The 21,285-nt window shown below is 42.8% G+C and overlaps 1 protein-coding gene across 2 annotated transcripts; it reads left to right on the top strand.

Annotated features, from left to right (window-relative positions):
- The first annotated feature begins 125 nt into the window (after positions 1 to 125).
- On the top strand, positions 126 to 21,090 carry eprs1 (glutamyl-prolyl-tRNA synthetase 1). 2 transcript variants are annotated; one of them, XM_084541137.1, is made up of 35 exons: positions 126 to 340; positions 1,771 to 1,855; positions 1,966 to 2,065; positions 2,155 to 2,311; positions 2,388 to 2,524; positions 2,693 to 2,787; positions 2,885 to 3,011; positions 3,134 to 3,326; positions 3,408 to 3,579; positions 3,670 to 3,903; positions 3,990 to 4,074; positions 4,253 to 4,312; positions 8,630 to 8,740; positions 9,816 to 9,952; positions 10,047 to 10,254; positions 10,341 to 10,453; positions 10,560 to 10,677; positions 10,995 to 11,174; positions 11,251 to 11,418; positions 11,713 to 11,976; positions 12,305 to 12,598; positions 12,705 to 12,935; positions 13,007 to 13,275; positions 15,446 to 15,497; positions 15,599 to 15,808; positions 15,976 to 16,048; positions 16,210 to 16,289; positions 16,426 to 16,527; positions 17,423 to 17,578; positions 17,698 to 17,895; positions 18,203 to 18,376; positions 18,835 to 18,995; positions 19,423 to 19,501; positions 19,600 to 19,664; positions 19,903 to 21,090. In XM_084541137.1, exons 1-35 carry the CDS (start codon positions 298 to 300, stop codon positions 20,051 to 20,053), a joined length of 5,082 nt encoding a protein of 1,693 aa, XP_084397263.1. In that variant the 5' UTR covers positions 126 to 297; the 3' UTR covers positions 20,054 to 21,090. The 2 variants fall into 2 exon arrangements, with proteins under 2 accessions (XP_084397263.1, XP_084397262.1); XM_084541136.1 differs by lacking the exon at positions 11,713 to 11,976 and having other exon boundaries at positions 128 to 340; positions 19,903 to 21,088.
- Positions 21,091 to 21,285: the final 195 nt, after the last annotated feature.

The following is a 21,285-nucleotide window of genomic DNA, read 5'->3' as shown; positions in this document are numbered from 1 at the left end:
ATAATTATGTTTGGGACATGTTTCAGTAAAATAAATCACATTATCTGACATGATAAGGCTTCTGATTTATCACCTGATTTTGATGTTTTGAAAATGAATAAATCTCCATCTCTATCCTGGTGTGCATGTGTTTGTACTCCTGTGCAGTTGGTGGCAGTGTTGCGCCTCTTTATTGTCTTTTACCCCTCCTATGTCTTCATGCTGAATGCAGTGTGGATTTGCATGTCTGCTTAGTGGAGTGTGTCTCTTCACCAGTGTTAAAGCTTCACCACCTCTGTGGAAGAAGGATCTCGCAGTATGGCGTTAAACCTCACCATCAACTCAAGCAACCCGCCTCTAGGTGAGTTGCGGCTGCGGGAAATGCCTGAATAAAAAAAAACAAAAACAAAAAAGATGACTTCTTCAATGAACCGTGAGCTTGCATGCATGCGCCCAATGACAGCAGCTGCTGGGCTAGTTTAGCTGCTAGCCTCTCTACGTGTCACCCTAACACACTGAAAGAGGGTTGCTCTCCAGCTAAATATGTCATTGCGTATATTCAGCAGTGGATAGTTGCCTCCCAAGTTAAAGTCATTGTAGCAGCTATTGCGCTTATGTTGGTCACGCTGCTGACGCAAAGACAATTAATAACAACTAAAGTTCCTCTTTTCCTGTAAGATCGTTTAAACCAGCCGAATTAGAAAAAAAACTATTTCGTTTCCACAGCAGCATACTCTGTAACCTGAGCTGTGTATGAACGTGAACTGGTGTGTCCATATAAGTTCAAGTGGTTGTGTGTTCATGTAGCCGTAGCTCTACTAGCCACCCGGCACATGAGAGCCACAGTGTGTATGCTAATGCTAATGCTAGCGAGCTAGCTGCCTTGTATTCGTGGCACTCAAAGAACCACAACATGTGGACAGTTGTTAATAAAAAATAAAGACCTTAGCATGTGACACATTACACATTCACTTTCGTTGTTAGGTCAACTAACGGGTCATTATATGAAAAATAAAACTGTGTGCTTTCTGAAAAGAAGCATTGATAAATCTCATCATTCAATGGGAAACACATCAGTGACAGGTGTTAGCTAGCCCGAGTTAGCTCAACCGAGTGGCTGTAGGTTTTTACATGTTATATGTCAGTAAGCTGTAAACCTTAAATTAAATTATTCCAACGACATGGTTTTAATTGTATTTAATATTTCAGTTTGAGCTAATTCAAACAAATAGCCTTGTGGCTGAACAGCGCCGCCCTTGTTGGGATATTTTTGAACAGAGGCTGATGCAAGACTGTGAAACGTGGACTCAAGTTCATGTGTTTTTGCGCATTGTTTTTTGTTTCGTTTGTTTATCAGCAGATGCAGCACTGTTTCTGGATAGTGGAATATCTTGCTCTGTGTTTGTTTGCTGAGCTTTAGCTCGGATTTGCTCTTTAGAGCAGATTCCACCAAAAGTAAAACCAGATACATACAGTTCTTAATTCGCCTTGTTTAGCTAAAGGCTCCTGTGGGATTGTTGGTGCAGAATGAACTGGGATCCCATTTAAAAGCAATATAGCCCCAATCCTGTTACACGTATTTATATCCACAGATTTTAGCCAAGCACTTTTCCGCTGTTGACATGCTGAAGGCCCCTGCACTAGATTTAGTGCAGGAGTGCTTTGTACCCAGTCTTCAAAACAGGTGTTTTCAAGTCTCTTTTTAAGAACCAGCTCAACTGGTTGTCAGATCTGTGGGGTTTCCAGTTACCTAACATTCACAAATGCTGTATTTTGTCCTCCGTCCTGCAGGAGCCCTCCTGGCTGCAGAGCATGTGAAGAGCACTGTGCAGGTGTCGGTGGAGGAAGCTAAAGACAACCGACTTCACATCTCAGAGTAGGTGACACAGTGAACTTAAAAAGCTGCTGGTCACGTTAAAACGCATACTGTATAGAATGTGTATGTGAAAATACAGGATGTTTCTTTGTTGTCTTTCCTCCGTCCAGTTCCATCCAGTTCAACGATGCCAACTCCATCAGTCGCTATCTGGCCCGGGTGGCTCCCGCTCTTGGCCTCTATGGAGCCAACACAATGGAGCAGACTGAGGTGTGTACATTTGTGTGCAACCTTAAATATGTCATAACCACTTGGGATTTGTGATCCTCATTTGAGATTCCGTTTGGTGTCCTCCTCAGGTTGACCACTGGCTGGAGTTTAGTGCCCGGCGGCTGTGTGATCAGCCTGGTCTGACTGCGGCACTGGGTGAACTGGACAAAGTCTTGTCTCTACGCACCTTCCTTGTTGGACATGCCGTCACCCTGGCTGACCTGTCTGTCTGGGCTGCCCTCAAAGGTCAGTAACACAATCTTCTTTTCTTTTTTTTTTAATGTAAAATACATCATGTCAAGTTGAGGTTGATTCTCTGCAGGTCATGGGGAATGGCCAAGCCAGAGCAAATCCTTCTCCCACATCAGCCGCTGGTTCTTCTTCCTGAGCTCACAGGTTCCCTTCACTGCTGTGTGTAACAAGTATGCCAGCAAGAGAACTCCACTCAACAAATCCAATGTAAGTGTTTTTCCAGCTGTACACTAGTGATTTTTACAATTTAGAGAATTGAAGTGAAATGTCTTTAACTATGAATGTCAAGCTGGGTGAGGTTTACTTTAAGTATTAAACTGAATAATAATAAGGCTGTGTATTGGTCGCATACCCAACTGCGTTTGTTTTCGACAGTCGGACGACAAGAAGAAGGATGTCGGGAAGTTTGTGGAATTGCCAGGAGCTGAGATGGGCAAGGTAGTGGTTCGATTCCCTCCTGAGGCCAGCGGGTAAGGAGCGATCTGGAGTTCAGAAGAAGCTCCTTTTTATAAATTTCAATCAATATGTTTCTTAACCTGGACCATTTCTTTGCGTCTCTGTGAACAGATACCTGCACATCGGTCACGCCAAAGCTGCCCTCCTCAACCAGCACTACCAGGTCTCATTTAAAGGGAAGCTGATCATGCGTTTTGATGACACCAACCCTGAGAAGGAGAAGGAGGACTTTGAGAAGGTGAGATATCCATGGTCCCAGAGACCATGAATATATTGTGAATTAATCATGGTGTCACCAAACCAACCCACAAGAAAGGAAAAAAGAGTTTCTTATTTCTCCTCATCTTTTCTCCGCCTCAGGTGATCCTGGAAGATGTTGCCATGCTCCAGATTCATCCAGACCAGTTCACCTACACCAGTGACCATTTCCCCATCATAATGAAATTTGCGGAGCAGCTCCTTTCTGAGGGCAAGGCCTACATCGACGACACCCCTCCTGAGCAGATGAAGCAGGAGAGGGAGCAGCGCGTCGAGTCCAAATGCAGAAGCAACAGTACGCCTGAGAAACTCATAGAGAATGCTGACACACTACAACATGCACATATTTATGCGACCTCCTCTTTTTCTTCGGTAGCTGTGGAGCAGAACATGAAAATGTGGGCGGAGATGAAAGCAGGGACGGAGTTTGGTCAGACCTGCTGCATGAGGGCCAAGATGGACATGAGCTCCAACAACGGCTGCATGAGAGACCCCACCCTCTACCGCTGCAAGAACACTCCCCACCCTCGCACCGGAAGCACCTACAAGTACGCCTGCCACAGTTAATACGTAATCGCCTGGTAGCAGTAATTTCAGCTGATGTGTAAAAACATAACACCCCGTCCCTTTTTCTATAGAGTCTACCCAACGTATGACTTCGCCTGCCCCATCGTGGACAGTTTGGAGGGTGTTACCCATGCTCTTAGGACCACAGAGTACCACGATCGTGACGACCAGTTCTACTGGATAATCGACGCTCTGCGCCTCAGGAAGCCCTACATCTGGGAGTACGCCAGGCTTAACCTCAACAACACAGTGCTGTCCAAGAGGAAGCTCACCTGGTTCGTCGACCAGGGATACGTCGACGGATGGTAAGTTTAGTTTGGTTTCTCTTGTTTTGTTTTTTTCTCTTTTCCTATATTATTTTTTTTGACTGTTATTTCATCCTGTCTTTCAGGGACGACCCTCGCTTCCCCACTGTCAGAGGAGTCCTGAGGAGAGGAATGACTGTGGAGGGTCTGAAGCAGTTCATAGCAGCCCAGGTACATCTGTTTGCCGGTCATTAGTTAAAAAGAGAAATGGGGTGAAAACCTATATTATATTAAAACGTAATCTTTCAAGTTTGTTTATATTTTCACATGTGCTAAAATGTTCAGTCATAATGTCGCTGCAGTTACTTACAAAAATAATAAAAAGCTTCTTGTATCTTCCTCTTTCTAGGGTGGATCAAGATCAGTGGTGAACATGGAGTGGGACAAGATCTGGGCCTTCAATAAGAAGGTAAATTATTATTTTTTTTAATACTGTCATTTCTCACCTAGGATTGATTTTCTGAACCTAGCGACAAATAATATTCTGATCATGAGTTTTGCTCCGTTGTTAGGCCATAAAGCTTTGCTGCAGCAGCACAAATACAGTTTTAAAAATGGTTTTATTAGTTTTACATCAGACATTGGTGGACACAATTGAGCATCACACAGTTTTTTGTTTTCATTTTCTAAAATACTTTCTTTTTCTCTTTACAACTGGTCTGACCCAGACTGAGACACTTGCTCTACTTGTATTTAATGCTGTTTTGCAAATGTTGTCACGTTAACACACTAAATTAAGTTAATGACTATAGTAAACATTAGACCTGCTAAGCATCATAACGTTACCATTGTTAGCAAGGTTAGCATATTAGCATGCTGATGTTGACATGATGGGCATTTGACTGAAATCAATATTGCACAACTTTGCAGGGCTTGTTAGCGTACAAGACTGATAGCTTTAATTAATCTGTATATACTGTAGAGTAAGGACGCGTGATGAAGCCTGGTGTATGTATACAAGTTGAAATCACTCACTTACAATCGCATACTGTAAATAGACCAGAATGAGACATGTTTAATGAATGAAACACAATCCTTCCGGGCTGAAGCCGGTAATCGGCACAGGTTCAGAGAATTGCCTTCACTGCTGGCATGGCTTCTATCTGCTTTGCTGTCGTCATTCTGTTTTCACGCTTTCATTTACCACCTCCCCTCTCCTCTGCCTCATTGCCCCACACTTCACCCTTCTTATTAACCCCCGTAGCTTCCAAAAAAAACAAACCAGCCGCTTTGTTTTTTATGTCCCACATTTCTTTGTATTTTATGATTTGTTGTCACCATGTATTTGTCTGAACATCAGTGTGGCTTCTTCTGCGTGTTTTACCTTGCTGGCACTTGCTGCTTCATCTCAGAGTCTGGTAGATGGTGTGACCCTACCAGACAGTGAACTCAGTTTCCATTTCAAAAAAAAAATAATAAAAAATGAGAGGTTAGTCTTGTGAGGTTTCTGACAGCTGGAGGCGGATACAGTGGTGGACAGGACAGGAAGGATGACTCAGAAATATTTAACAATCACCAAACGTGACCACAGTTAAAGTCAGTTTGACAACTATATCTGTTCCAAAGGGCTTCATATGCATGTTCAACTAACCCTCTCCACCTGGCCTTCTTCGGACAGTTTCATGCCCCTAAACTTCCTGCACGTTAAGTTGGGGTTATTTAAAGTTTATGTATGTTTAAACATGGTTACGTGCATTTTTCACAGGTGTTTGTTTTAAATGTTCTAATCCTACATGCCTCATTCACTTAGTCACTACACTATGTAACTGCAAAGTTTTATATATTTTTATATATTTCCTAATTGCGTTAACTGTCAGTATCCTGCTGTAAAATGTCTACTGTTGTGGACACTTTTCTCTCTAGAGTCTTTTACAGGTTGTTGCTGACAGTTTAGGATATTTGCAGAAAGTGAAAGCATTTGATTCACTGAGTTAGTTTTAAGCTACACCTGAAACAATAATGAAGTAGGTGTCAATTGTAGCCAAAGATCCCTTCCAGAAAGGATATTATCTTTGTACAGATTTACACTGTTTTGAGGGAAAAACTATTTTTGCAGCTGAAAGTCGAAATTTGGGATTGGTTTTTTTTCTGCTTGCAGTGTAAATTGTCATATTTGTTATACTGGAAAGCAGGTGCGTTTTAGACTTTGGATAGGAGAGGGAACAGGTTTGTCAGGCGTCCACTGTAGAGGTTTCACAAATGTTTTACTGCACCATTGTCTGTTTGATGTCAGACTAGTTCAAGAGTCAAACACTTCAATATCACTGAAGTAATATAGCCGCCCTTCTTCAGCGTGTTTGGCTGGTAAAGCTCACTTATGTACACATTTTATTACTGTGTTGTCTCCAGGGATCTACTGTTGATTTTTTTCACATTGTGCAATAATTCACATTAACTGAATGTATGCAGATCAGCCGTAACATTATGACCTGAGATGAGATAGAGGGAATAAAACAGATTGTCTTGTTATCATGGCGCCTGTCTGTGGGTGGGATATATTAGGCATTAAGTTAACATTTTGTTTTGTAAGTTGCTAGAAGCAGGAAAAGTGGGCAATATGTGATGGTCAGCATCTCCAAAACTGCAACTCTTGTGGGTGGTTCCTGGTCGGTAGTGCTCAGTATCTATCAAAAGTGGCCTATGGAAGGAAAAGTGGTGATCTGGTAATAGGCAAGGGAAGCCTGGGCCATGTGGCCGGATCCGGATGAGCTGCTGTAGCTTAAATTGCCCTAAAATGTTGATGCTGGTTCTGATAGTAAGGTGTCGGAGCAAACGGTGAATCTGAGTTTTGTTACGTATGGGGCTCCATAGGTCAGTCAGGGTGTTAATGCTGACCCCTCTCCTCTCCTGAAAGCTCCTATAATGGTGAAGGTGAAAGAAGAGGGTTGGGGGTGGTGGGGCTGTTCTGATATCTAACATTGTCTATTACATCACATGGAGATTTTATTTACTGTTGGAGGAAGGAAAGTCGGCAGGGGCAGCTGAGGGAGTCTAGCATCTGTGGGATGTGCTACACAAATAAATAAGATCTGTGGTGGCCCCACCTCGCAACTTGCAGGACTTAAAGGATCTGCTGCTAACGTCTTTGTTCAGAGCTGTTTTCTACCTATACTGTACCTATATCAGTCATAATGTTATGGCTGATCCCTGTATATACTGCTCAGAAATCTTAGTTACTTCAATCTTTATTTATTTGTGGTGCATTTTACTCCAAAGTGTGTCTTGGTTAGAGGCTGAGATGAAACTCAGGAAGGTTTAGCAGATGTCAAGGAGAAATTATGTGAACAACCCATTCTGTGTAAATGTGTCTCTACCTCTTTCCTCTCTCTCTCTTTCTCTCTCTTTCTCTCTCTCTATCTCTCCCTCCCTCCTTCCTTGTATCTGACATTAAACGGCATCTCACTCTTCTGTTTCCAAGCTGCCAGTTAGCTGTCTGAAGGTACTCCTCCACCTCCTGCTCCCCCCTGCTCTTCCTCATTTTCACCCTCCCTGCTCTCACAATGCGCCCATCCACGACCTTCGCTATTTTATCAGCCAAACAGATGCTCAGAGAGGATAAGCGTTTCTAAACTGTAATTAAAACAGAATTTCTAGGTAAAGCGTGTGTTGTAGATTCTGTAATGTTCTGAATTAGTCATTGTGGGGACTAGCTCCAGAGGTAAATGCATCATTTGTGGTTGAGCGGTTGTTTGTGGGTTTATCGTTTTCTGCTTTAGTATTATTGGTCTTAATTTTTACCATATTAACTAAACCATTTAAATAACATGTCCACACCTGCAGGAGATTCAGCATCTCTTGTCTCCTTTACTACTCCCTCCCTTCATCAGTCACTCAGCTACAGATTTTGTTATTGGCTTTAGAGAAGTTGTCCTTTCATACACTGGCACGTCTCTAGCGTTCATCGTAATAGCAACGCTTTCAGTTTCTAAGTCACCAACATTACATGCAACTAATTCTAAGGAGGAACAATAGAGCTGTGTCAAAGGGCTCCACTTTAGAAATTCACAGCAGAACGCTGCAGCCTAAACTGGGTCAAATAATATAAATTAAAAATGAAATAAAGATTTTATCAGGGAGAAAAGGAAAGACGAGTGTAATATAGTAGTATCTTCAAAAAAAATAAAAATTAATATATATATATACTCAATGTGGTCAAACTTGACACTGTGACATAAAAGTAAATGTATTAATGTCTAAAGAGAGCTTGTTTCGCGGTAAGAAATCTTTGAGCAGAAGAACTGTTCCTGTATCATTCTAGTAGATCCATGTGTAGTTGCTGCCTTTGACATGTTTTCAGTGTTACATGAAGACGTTTAAAGAGTAACATCCACCACTTCTCTCCTGGGTTTATGTTTACCCCACGTTAAGTACTACTTTTCACATAACTTTGCTATCATTGGCTCAACCTGGCTGGTAAAATAGTGCACGTCAATGGTGTCTGAATAAGCAGCTGAGCATAAGCTTGTGTCCCTAGCCTGCATACAGTCATGAGTCAATCATGCGGTCAAATTCCGTTCACAATCTTCCTCATGTGGCCTACTTTCTTCATTTGTCGCTTACGTCATACCTTTCACTCAAGCATTGTTTTCTGCTTTGTCTTATCATTACGCAGCATTTTTTATATATGGAGGTTTTTATAAAGTAATATATTGCACTGGTTCTTTTACTGATCTGACTGTGTTTGTGTGTGTGTGTGTATGCGTCTTTTCCTGTGTTGATGTTTTAGGTCATTGACCCGGTAGCTCCCAGGTACACAGCTCTGTCCAGCTCCTACGTGGTTCCGGTGTCCGTCCCAGAGGCTGCTGAAGAGATGAAAGAAGTGGCCAAACATCCTAAGGTTAGCAATTTTTGCAGCCTGACTGTAGCTGTGCTGATTGTTTAGGTGATTGATCTACCTTTACAATTAAAGTGCTTTAACCGTCAAAACATTAACGTTTCATGACAACCAGTTGTTGTGATTTTATTCGTAAAACCGTCGTTCATTCGCTGAGTAATTTGTGTGGCAGAAATGTATTTTGTGAGAAGCACACTGTGTTTCTAACTCGAATATTGTGGCTAGAAGGTTTTGAACAGTGTTCCTCGTCAACTGTAGCAATGCCATGTTCTACTCTTGGCAGCCAAACCTGTGTTGTGGTCTGGCATGTGTTACGGTTCATAGACTGTATATATAGAAGACGTATAGATGAATAATTGTTGAGGTGTGACGTCATCCATTGGTTTGTGTTGGAGCTGGTGTGAAGCCCAGAGTTGCTGGCATCTTTTCCCTTAGGACTTTCCAGATGAGGAATGCAGGGTGTGTGCTTTTACTCTCTGGAGCTATAGACTGCTACCTCAGGCTGAAGACGATTTCACACATAAGATACGTGAATGAGCTACGTCAGCTACATTGTACGAACAGGGAAAGTATCCTGAAGGGACAGGATGATGTGAAGGACGATAGAACAATATGTCTGGAGGGAAATCACTGTTTATTATTTAAACAGAAAGAAGCAGGATATCTGCCGATCACAGCTTCAAACATTGGCGTGACATGGACAAGGGTAAAGTTGTCTCTTTGGGAAAAGAACAGAAGAAATGACATCACACAGGATGTAATTGGCTGATGTTGCAAAACCATTGTTGTGGTCTTTAACTCTGTGTGGAGTCCTTGCAGTTGAGCATAGTGCTGTGTATCGTGATCCAGTGTGTTCAGTGGAAATTTGTTATTAACCCTCAAACATCAGTTTAATTTACTTCCCTCTTGAGTGGTTAAGGACTAAAAATATCCACTTCCAAAAAAACTGCTATAAAACCTTAACTGATTAAAGGTTTTTCCGCTTTTTTCTGCATAAATCTCTTAAACCACTTGAGCAATTTACAAAACTATCAAAAATTAGACGCATTGAATTGAAGACATTTCTGTGCCCATCCAGAACGCAGAGGTGGGGATGAAGGACGTCTGGTATGGACCTAGAGTTATGGTTGAGGGAGCCGACGCCGAGACCTTCACAGAGGGCGAAGTGGTCACCTTCATCAACTGGGGAAACCTCATCATCACCAAAATCAACAAGTATGTGCAATCATTGCTCAGAGATTCTATGTTTTTGAGAGTAGTGTCGTGTTAAGGCACTAAAGAGCCTTCTCAACCTTCTCTCGTCGCTCAGGGGGCCTGACGGTAAGGTTGTGTCCATGGAAGCTCGTCTGAACTTGGAAAACAAAGACTACAAGAAGACGACCAAGATCACCTGGCTGACTGACACAACCAGGGCCCCGCTGCTGCCCACCATCTGCATCAACTACCAGCCTCTCATCTCTAAAGCCGTCATCACCAAAGACGACGACTTCAAAGAATACATCAACAAAAACAGCAAGGTCGGCTCTATGCTCTTGTGTGTGCAGCATGTGTGTGACATTTACAGCGTTACTCCTGTCTCATCTGTTGACTTCGTTGATCTCAGTTAGAGGAGAAGATGCTTGGCGACCCCTGTCTGAAGAACCTGAAGAAAGGGGACATCATCCAGCTTCAGAGGCGGGGCTTCTACATCTGTGACCAACCCTACGAGCCAGTCAGGTGAGAAGATTTGGATTTGTTCAGCACTGTCAAGCTTTTTTTTTCTGCTCTAGCGGCATGATTGATTGCCCTTTTGTTTGTGTCTAACTGTGTGTTGTGTGTTCAGTCCTAACAGCTGTAAGGAGAGTCCCTGCGTCCTGCTCTACATTCCCGACGGTCACACAAAGGAGATGCCAACTGCTGGGTCCAAGGACAAGAGCAAGAGCCAGGCCTCCAGCAACACAGTGAGCGCTTTATATTTTGTTATTATGCACTGACTACCTTATCAGTGTATAAGATCTTAGAACGAACCATTATCAGTGTTCATCTGAGCTGGAACTGTGCCATTTAAACTGAACCAAAACAGAAAGCACAGCACAACCATCTTTTGGGACATCAGTGGGAAGTAGTGTGAGCATTAAATGGTGATTGCTAACTTGTCTAACCAGCAAAACAGAAGTTATACTTGGGCTAAGTATTAGATGGGTTAAAAAATACCTTTTAGACATCTGGGGTAAACTGGTACCAGTAATTTTCTTGTTCTTCTCCTCGTTTGTCTTAGCCTGCCACCGCTACCAAAGCTCCTTCACCCTCTGCTCCAGCCCCTGCCCCAACCTCAGGCTCAGGATCTGACCTCTTCTCAAGCATTGTTGCGCAAGGCGAGGCTGTCCGCCAGCTAAAGACTGCCAAAGCTTCTAAGGATGACGTGGACAAGGCAGTTCAGCAGCTTCTCTCTCTAAAGGTATGTCAGCATCAGTGAAAACATGTGTCAAAGACATTTAGTTAAACATTTCACTGATTTGATTATTTGTCTGCAGGCACAGTTTAAGCAGAAAACAGGTATGGACTACAAGCCAGGCATGACTCCTCCCACGTCTGACCCGGCCCCACCTACCTCTTCACCAGACTCTACCTCCTGTCCTTACACCCGTGTTTCTGAGCAGGGTGAGCTGGTCAGGAAACTGAAAGCAGAGAAGGCACCTAAGGTATGGAACATTTTACTGATCCATAATCATGTTCTCGTCTGCTTGTTTAATCTCCGCTCGAGTCCCGAGTCATTTGTTTGTTGTTTATATCGTACCGTTTTGTCAATTAATTTTGCGTGTTCTCATTCTTTGTGCTTCGTTTTCTTGCGTCAGAAATCATTTGTCTGTTCGCTCCCTTCACGTGTCCCATCTCATTTGTCCAGTCACCGTTAATACCCCCATGCCATTTGCATGACAGCCAAGTTTGCTCTTGCCAATGCCAAAAACTGTAAGATTATTTGTCAATGATATTAGGACCAGATTGACGCTGCAGTGAAGCAGCTCCTCGCTCTCAAGGCAGAGTTCAAAAAGCTGACCGGTCAGGATTACAAACCAAGAGTGGTCGCGCCCTCCTCCTCCTCTTCTGCACCTTCTTCTACGACCTCCTCCAACACTTCCCCTCCCCCTTCTTCCTCGCCTTCTGCTTCTTCTTCTTCTTCTTCTTCCCCGGTCCTGTATGAACGTGTCGCACAACAGGGGGAAGTCGTGAGAAAACTGAAGTCTGAAAAAGCTCCCAAGGTATTCGAGAAAGGAAAGGTGCACAAAATAAATTCTGAGCTGACTAATAGCAAAGTTATTATCGACCGTCCAGTTAACGCCATGGCACACAGCTTCTCACATCAACACAGTAATCTAGGTTACAAAACAGACACGGTACAGGTCCCAACTTGTGGGACAGTTGATTATCTCTTAATTTGTCACGGGTGTTGCGTTGCCACTTGAACGTTAAATGGCTCCAAATTAGCCCCACATTTCTTTGTTTTCAACACTACACTAATGTGGTATCCGTTGTGGATTATAAAAATGCCTTTGAGCCGAGTTACATTTTCCTACCATGTTTCTCCAGGACCAGGTTGATGCAGCAGTGAAACAGCTGCTTGCCCTGAAGGCAGAGTACAAACAGATGACAGGCCAGGAGTACAAACCTGGAGCGGCCCCGGCTCAGAAGGCCCCGGCTCAGAAGGCCCCGGCTCAGAAGGCCCCGGCCCAGAAGGCCCCGGCTCAGAAGGCCCCGGCTCAGAAGGCCCCAGCTCCAGTCCAGAGCAGCCCCAGCCCTGCCCCTGCTGACACCGGCCTCTATGGGAAAGTTTCTGAACAGGGAGAAGTGGTCAGGAAACTGAAGACTGAAAAAGCACCTAAAGTGAGATTTTACTTCCCACCGCCCCTTATTTTCAGAGTTTGTATAGCTTTCAGCAGTCCTTCTACTCTTGGATTTGACTGATGTTTGTATTCTTACTGTTCACCAGGATCAGGTCGATGCTGCAGTGAAACAACTCTTGGCTCTGAAGGCAGAGTACAAACAGCAGACCGGACAGGATTACAAACCAGGTGTGCAAGCCCCAGCAAGCCAACCTCAGACACAGACCATCTCTACATCCAACCAGTCCAGCTCTTCCCCACAGGCCCAGGAACTGTTCTCACAGGTTGCCCAACAGGGAGAGCTTGTGAGAAAGCTGAAGTCTGAGAAGGCCCCTAAGGTAAGCAGCCGCTCACATTGTGAAACTGAATATGTTATTGCAGCAATAGCCAAACAAGCGGTCCATTTCAGGACAAGGTGGACGAAGCTGTGAAGACTCTACTGGACATGAAGAATAAGTACAAGACTCTCACCGGAGAGGACTACAAACCGGTGGCTGCTGCTGGAGCCACTGGAGGAGAGGACAAGAACCGCAAGGAGAGGGAGAACAAGTCTGAGAAACAAGGGGGAGGAGGAGGAGGCGGGAAGAAGGGTAAAGGAGACAAGGCCGGACAGGGCAAGGAGTCCTCAGGAGGAGCGGGAGGCTCAGGAGAGGGTCAAGGACCCAAGAAACAGACACGGTGAGAGACTGGAAATGGGTGAAAGGGAATAAACAAAGGAGTATCCAGAAATAATAATCTGCTAGTCAACTAACACGGTGTTTACTGTAAATGACAAGTTCTTATCTGAATTTGGTTAAAATGTACAAACAATAAATAACATGAACATCAGTTTAAGGATATTGAGGAACAAAATGTTATTTTACTAATTGCATCTACAAATCCAAATTTATCTTTGTCTTCTAAAAAATTACCTGTTTACATTTGTATTTTAAAATCTCAGACTTCAGTCACTGGTGGAAATATTTACAGCTGATGAGAAATAAATGCGCTACAGATAAACAGATATGTGGATCAGTTTAATTACATTTTACTATGAGTTTGATTAAACTGACTGGGAATGTTAGCATGTTACAGCCAATAAATAAGAGTGAGTTGCAATCTCAGACTTGTGTTTTGATCACATTGTAATACATTAAGTGAGCTGCATTGTTTAGTATGAGGTGTTGAATGGTCAGTTCAAGTCACTGGCAGCTGAGTTGTACGTTATCGGAGGGCTAGTGCTGGAGTGAACACGATTCCAGCCTTTAGTGCAGTGCTGAAACACAAAGACGTTGGTGCTTGCGTTGATTTGGAAGATGGAGGCACAGCTGTACGACGGAGAGGGTTTTTGAATCAGATTTGGTAAGTCTGAATGTTTTATGTCGTTTAGACCTGCTTAATATGTGATTGTTGTCTGCTGTCAACCTTGAGATAGTGCAGCACAATTAATTGTCTCAGTGTTTGGCTTTCATGGCTCAAGGGATGGCAATGTCGGTCTTGTTGGCCCAGACTGAAATATCTCAACGGCTCTCGAATGAGTGAAGATGTAATTTTGTACGGGCATTCATAATCCCCAGAGGATCAACCCTGTAGTCTTTTGTTTTTTTAAATCACCATGCACCATGAGGTTGACAGTTTGGCTTTTAGTGAAGTATCTTTACAATTGTTGGAAAGATTTTCACGGTTGGTGCAAACATGCTAAACCCTGACTTCGTCAAAGGCCTTCCTTAGCGTTAAAGCTACTATAGGTGCAGCACTCAGGAGCTTACATAGCGGCAATGTAATGTGCCTGAAATTTATTTTGTTAGTAATGTGGACACCTCAATTGTAGGGAGGGAGGGTGTGGTATAGACACACCCATAGTGTGGAGGGGCTGTTTCCTGATGACTGATGGTTTGCTGAGTCGTCCTAGCGCAATCAGCAAATAAAAACCTCCATATGTGACTAAATCCCTTCAAAACTGACATTCCCATCAGCTCAGCTGAACTTTGAACTTTGTGTTTAGTCCTAATTAGCTAATACTGACATGCTAACACCCTGACCATGAGTCTTTTTTTTGGCACATTAGCACTCTTGAACCTTTCATTTGACAAGTGTTTTAGACAAACATTTTGATATAAGATGCAAAAAAGTACACAAATAACTTTTGTTCCTCAGATATGTAGTAAATATGATCATATTGTGCCAGTAAAAGGGATTGTCATGCCACCCCCCTCCCCCTACCATGGTGCACCTTTGTGTTTTGTCTGAAAACTGGTTGCTGTGAGTTACACGATTGATTGGAATGAATTTTGCTGTTATTACTCCTTTGTGTTGGTGCACTGAAGCATAATGATCTTATTAACGCTGTGTGGACTAACTAAGCCGGCATGACCTGACATATTGGTATTTGTGTTGCTCTGTCATCGCATCTGGGGGAGTACATCATCACCACTTGTCTCACAACTAGTCATAAGATATTACAAATAAGATCCCAACTTTGTTTAAATCTATTTGTTTTTTGCATACAGCACTAATGCTTTTAGATCAACCGCAGCATTTAAACCACGTGTCTCATATCCACTTGTGCTGCCAAAGAACGTCTGACTATTTAGGGTCTTGATAGGGGACGTCTGGGGGTGCAACCTCCTGTGCAACCTGACACTGGACTGTGGATCCTTTGGGTCTTGTGGGTTGCAGGGTCGGTCCTCAGGCTTAGGCTTGGGTAATCTGTCAGTACAGTTCAACCCTTTCATGAAGCCATTCGTGATCAGTTTTGCGGCGTTGCGGAGCACATTGGGTTGGATTCACCTCACAGTGGTTTGAATGTTGTAGCTCTTTATGTCGAGGTTTGTTTCACACTAACTAATTTCTGTGTCTCATGTCTCAGGTTGGGCTTGGAGGCTAAGAAAGAAGAGAACCTGTCTGACTGGTACTCTCAGGTGAAGCCTCTTCTCACCATTGACACTTTCCTCCAAATCCACTCAAATGTCCACCCTTTTATAAAAATTCTCTCAAATGTGTTCGCAAAATTCCTCTTCAGGTCATCACTAAATCGGAGATGATTGAGTACTATGACGTTAGCGGCTGCTATGTGCTGCGTCCATGGGCCTTCTCCATCTGGGAGACCATCAAAGAGTTCTTTGACCGAGAAATTAAGAAAATGGGCGTGGAGAACTGCTACTTCCCCATGTTCGTCTCTCAGGCTGCCCTTGAGAAGGAAAAGTCCCACATTGAAGACTTTGCTCCCGAGGTAAATATTACTACTTAAAAGAACGTAGAACATATGATCATGGATTGCAAGGAACTCAAAAACTACAAGCACTAAAACAGCCGCCTTGCTTAGAGCTCCAGAATAAAAATACAGAGCTTAAAATGTGCATATAGTCTGCTTTAATGGTGGCGGTGTCCCTTCTTCAGGTTGCCTGGGTAACACGGTCAGGAAAGACTGAGTTGGCAGAGCCCATTGCTGTCAGACCCACCAGTGAGACGGGTAAGAGCTCTTTAGTGGAGTTTAGGACCACAGCTATGCAGACACACACTCAACATGTAGCCTTTAAAACATTTAACCTTATTTTTAATGGAGCCGAGGTACATTTTAATTTAAATAATTTGTTTTGCTAATTTCCTGACTTCTGTCTTCATTTACCTCAGTGATGTATCCAGCCTACGCTAAATGGGTTCAGTCCCACAGAGACCTGCCAATCAAACTCAACCAGTGGTGTAACGTTGTGGTCAGTGTTAAAACAACTGCTTCCTCTATCATTTTCACTTTACAATCAAACTCTTGACAGTGGACTGGTGTCCTCTCAAACTCTCTCAGGCCTTCAGTCCTTTATTAACTATTTAATTCTTTCACTCTTCCTTCAGAGATGGGAGTTCAAACACCCCCAGCCCTTCCTGAGGACAAGAGAGTTCCTGTGGCAGGAGGGACACACGGCGTTCGCCACAAAAGAGGAGGCAGCCGAGGAGGTAATGAATCTGACAACGCTGCCTGACATCTCATATGTTCATCTACGATATTCAAACACATGTAAATCCGTAACTGACATGTGCTGAGACAAAGATATATAGAGATATATAGAGTTTTGAAACCGACCCAAAAAGTTTTCTCTATTTAGGCTGTTTACTGAAACAAAATTCATGTTATAGTTATAAAGTAAATATGAGCTTGAAGTGCAGTTTTAACAGCTTCAGAATCCCAATCACAACATCCAGACAAGTGAAGAACACTCTCCGGGAGGTAGGTAGAGTGTTTGGCTTTTCCAAAACACCATTGTGGAACAGCTTTCTGTATAAATATGAAACTCAGATCGGCCTGTACCAACATGATAGGAAGAAAAATGGCTTGGAACAGCTCATGAATGTAGAGATAAAGTGTACACAATACAAGACTCAAACCTATTTGGAAAGCAACCCAGGAGTTTTTAAAGGTATAGAAGAGGAATATTCTGCTGTGGCTCAGTTAGTAACCTGATCTCATGCATTTCACTCCCTAAAGACAAAGCTAAATGGAGACTGACAAAAAAAAAACATAGACAGCATCAGCTGTAGACGGCTGCAGTAAATGTCCATGGGTTCCAGACCTCAGGCAGTCATTGCCTGCAAAATATTGAAAAAATTATATTTGTCAATTGTTATTTTAATTTCCCAGGTTACAGCTGAGCCTCTAAAAATTATTAGACTAAACAGAAATGGTTGCAGTTCCTAAACGTTTTATGGGATTTTTCCTCAGCTCCTTGAAATAAAGCTGCTGTGTTCGGTTAGCCAAAATTATTAATGTCGTCTAAGTGTGAACACTGGACCAAACTGCAGCAGTTTTTATTTGCTAAAAGGAGTCTTTTTTTGTTGCATTATGTGCGTTTAGGTGTTGCAGATCCTGGATCTGTACGCCAGGGTGTACGAAGAGCTGATGGCGATCCCTGTGGTGAAGGGGAGGAAGACGGAGAAGGAGAAGTTTGCCGGAGGAGATTATACAACTACTGTGGAGGCCTTCATCTCTGCCAGCGGCCGAGCCATCCAGGTAATACATGTTTGTTTACATGTATTCACTTGATCCTGTCATTCTGAGGCAAGCAGAATTTAAGTATAAAGAAGTAAGTGAATGTACTAAACTGTGATGATGTCCTTCTGCCTCCACAGGGAGCTACGTCCCACCATCTGGGTCAGAATTTCTCCAGGATGTTTGAGATTGTGTTTGAGGATCCCAAGAGGCCCGGCGAGAAGCAGCTGGCTTTCCAGAACTCATGGGGAATCACAACCAGGACCATTGGAGTTCTCACCATGGTCCACGGAGACAACATGGGACTCGTGCTGCCACCCAAAGTGGCCTGTCTGCAGGTAGACAATATATTACAGTCTCACACGTGAACTTCTGAGCAACTTCTGCTTCCATTATCAGGCTTTTCAACTCTGAGCTCCCCACTGTCAGAAAAGCCTTGCTCTAGTTTATATCAGCCTGACCTTTTCCACTTAAACTAAGCCGAAGCTTTGTACATGCACACAATGTGAATTTGACTAAAAGTATACTGGATTAGAATGACTCTTCCTTTAGGCACATCTTTTTCAAACTTTTTGTAATTATTATAAATAAACAAACCACTGCTGACTTAAAGAACCGGGCTAACATCACACTTCCCTTCCCCAGGTTGTCATCATCCCATGCGGTCTCACTGCATCCCTGCCAGAGCAGGATAAGGAGGCGCTGTTAGCCCAGTGCTCCAAATACCTGACCAGGCTGCAGGATGCTGGCATCAGAGTGAGGACTGACTTCCGAGACAACTACTCCCCAGGCTGGAAGTTCAACCACTGGGAGCTCAAGGTTATTAAGACTATTTTAACAGTACAAATGTTTCTACTGTACTCAAAGGTATATAATGATACTTGCTGCATTAAAAACATTTTTACTTTAGATATAATAACTCAGAACAATGGTGCTTCTTTAAATAAGCAATAATCATTGTAAAATGTGTATTCACTGAAATATGAACGACACACTAAATAATTATCATCCGAAACAGTTCATTACACTAACCCTTTCCTATGTGCTGTTTAGACTTACTAGTACTAGTTTTAACTTAAAATGATAAATGGTGAATAATTGTAAAGTCAGTGGTCACGTCAGAACAAATGACTTTTATAGCAGTAGATTTATTTTTGTCTAGCTTCATCCTGCAAACCCTTGCTACTGTATATTCTCCCGCACGTCTCCAAAAATCTGTCGTTATGTCCAATAAATGCCCATGTTAGCGTACTGACTGTGGTGCGTGTTCTCTCCAGGGAGTTCCAATCCGCGTGGAAGTGGGCCCTAAAGACATGCAGCAGCACCAGTGTGTCGCAGTGAGGAGGGACTCGGGCGCAAAGGTGACGATTCCAGAGGCGGAGGTGGAGAAGAAGCTAGCCGCCATGTTGGAGGACATCCAGAACAGCCTGTTCAACAAGTAAGCCGTATAATACACCAGGGTCACATTTATACTTGGCACACAAAACCTTTCAGAAACGTAACATAAAATAAAATTAACTTTAAAAAAAAATAGATTAGTAAATATAATTTTCAATCAGATATTTAAAACTCTGGACGGCACATAAAAAAACATTTGTCACGCTGCATTATACATATATATGGATTACATAAACACATGCAACTGACCTTTAGAAGCTGTTTTAATTTAATAAAATGTGTATCTGGGTCAAGATGAAAGACGGCTCCACCGCTGGTCAGCACTAGCTCCCATAAAAGCATGAACTGTTGACACTGTTGCATTAGAAATGATTTGCATGGATTGTAAGTGGGGAAACAAACACAGTTTCTGGCAGCAGAACACATGGTAACCATTAACATGTTGATAAAAATGTTTGCTGTGTCAGAGCTTCAAATGACCTGAAGACTCACATGGTGGCTGTGGACACAATGGAACTGTTCCAGAAAGAGCTGGACCAGGGCAAAGTGAGTAACACAACCCACAACCCACAACACATGTGCACTTTTTACTGTCTGCCTTCATCACAGTGATTAATACATTATATATTTGTCCTGCTTTATAGATTGTCCAGATCCCATTCTGTGGAGGCATTGAATGCGAGGACTGGATCAAGAAAACCACTGCCAAGTACGTCCAACATTTCTGACGTGATTTTCTGCTGAAGGCAACCTAGTCGCCCCAAACAAATCACAGAAAATCAGCTTTCACTGCACTATATGGAGGATGTTTGGTGATTTGTAAAGCACTTGTATAATTTGGCCCATTCACATCAGGTTTTTGATGGTTGATTGCGCCTCATTTTGCTTCTAGTACTTCTATTTGAGCCACTAAAATCTTTTTTTTTTTGTGCTTTGTTCTTGTGTAGGGACCAAGACCTGGAGCCTGGTGCCCCATCCATGGGAGCCAAGAGTCTCTGTATCCCCTTCTCTCCCCTGAAGTCCCTGCAACCTGGCCAGATGTGCGTCAGTGGCAAGGAGCCGGCTCAGTACTACACGCTGTTTGGACGCAGCTACTAAAGACCTGCTCTTCTGAAGCAAGACCAAGAACTCAGTAGAAAAGGGCTTCCCCACCTTCTGTTCCCCGTTTTTGTTACTGTTTTTTCATTTCAGATCTCTTGTAGGTGTCTTGTAGGTGAATAAACTGTGGGTCTTCAGTGCAGGAAGTTATGTTTCAACATACATTAACATTGTCATAAAGCATCGGAAAGAAGGTGAAGGAAAAACAACTTGTTTACTCTTCTAATTCCGTTATTATCTGTTATTATGTCCCGGATGGAAGGATGGAAATAACTACAACATCTAATATGTCGTCTTCTGGAGTCCCAAATATGGTTAATGACAGTAGTTGGTGGATTTGAAACCTATTTATCTATATTTCTTTATAAATCCTGACTTAAAAAAAATCACATTTTGTATTCTTTTAACATGTTTTGATGAGGATCTATTGATTTGGTGGGTTGGGGCCTTTTGAAATCAGCAAAACTCAACAAAAAAGAAACTAGCAGTTTAAAAAATAAATAAATAAATAAATAATCCTGAGGAACTTACTATCCATTACTATCTGTGGAAAAGTAATCTCAGCCTGCCAACGGTCCCATCTTACTCACAGCCACGCTGTCTCAGGAACTTCGCAGGCTCGTACTCAGGCTTGTAGTCAGGGTGTCGCTGTCGCAGCTTTTTCAGCCCTGCTCCATCTGTACGGTTGCAGTACACAGCTCGTGGTCCACAGCTGAATGCAAATCTCTCAGCTCCACCAGAGCCAAGTTATGCATAACTGTGATGAACTATATATATGGTTAATAGCCAGTAATGTAGCCTTCTGTCTCTTCTCTCAATGAAAGAACTCTGCAACTTGTCTATAATAAAGTCATTTCCACGGTAAACTTTCCTGTGTGATCCTGGCTTAAGATGAGTGGAGACGACTAACCCCCACCCTGAACAGTTGGTTACTGATTGTGTTGGGTTGCTGTACTGGAAAACAGAAAAAAAAGAAAAATGTGTTGCATCAATATGAGTATTATGCATATCTAGTTATGGCATATTGTAATGTGCTTATAAATAGTCAATCACCAAACTATAATTTAATCTGACTTTACACTGACATAGTGACACACTGACACTTAAATAGCAAAAGCTTCACAATGATATGATTTATTACAAAGTGATTACAGTGCATCATGTGTTCCATAGGAAGCTTTCCTGGTTACATAACCAGACACTTCCTGTCTATTTTCAAAATAAAATCATTG

Source organism: Chelon labrosus, assembly GCF_963514085.1.
Source record: "Chelon labrosus genome assembly, chromosome: 3".
Lineage (NCBI taxonomy): Eukaryota > Metazoa > Chordata > Actinopteri > Mugiliformes > Mugilidae > Chelon > Chelon labrosus.
Note: the sequence above shows the minus strand (reverse complement) of the source record. Positions and strands in the feature narration are given on the sequence as shown.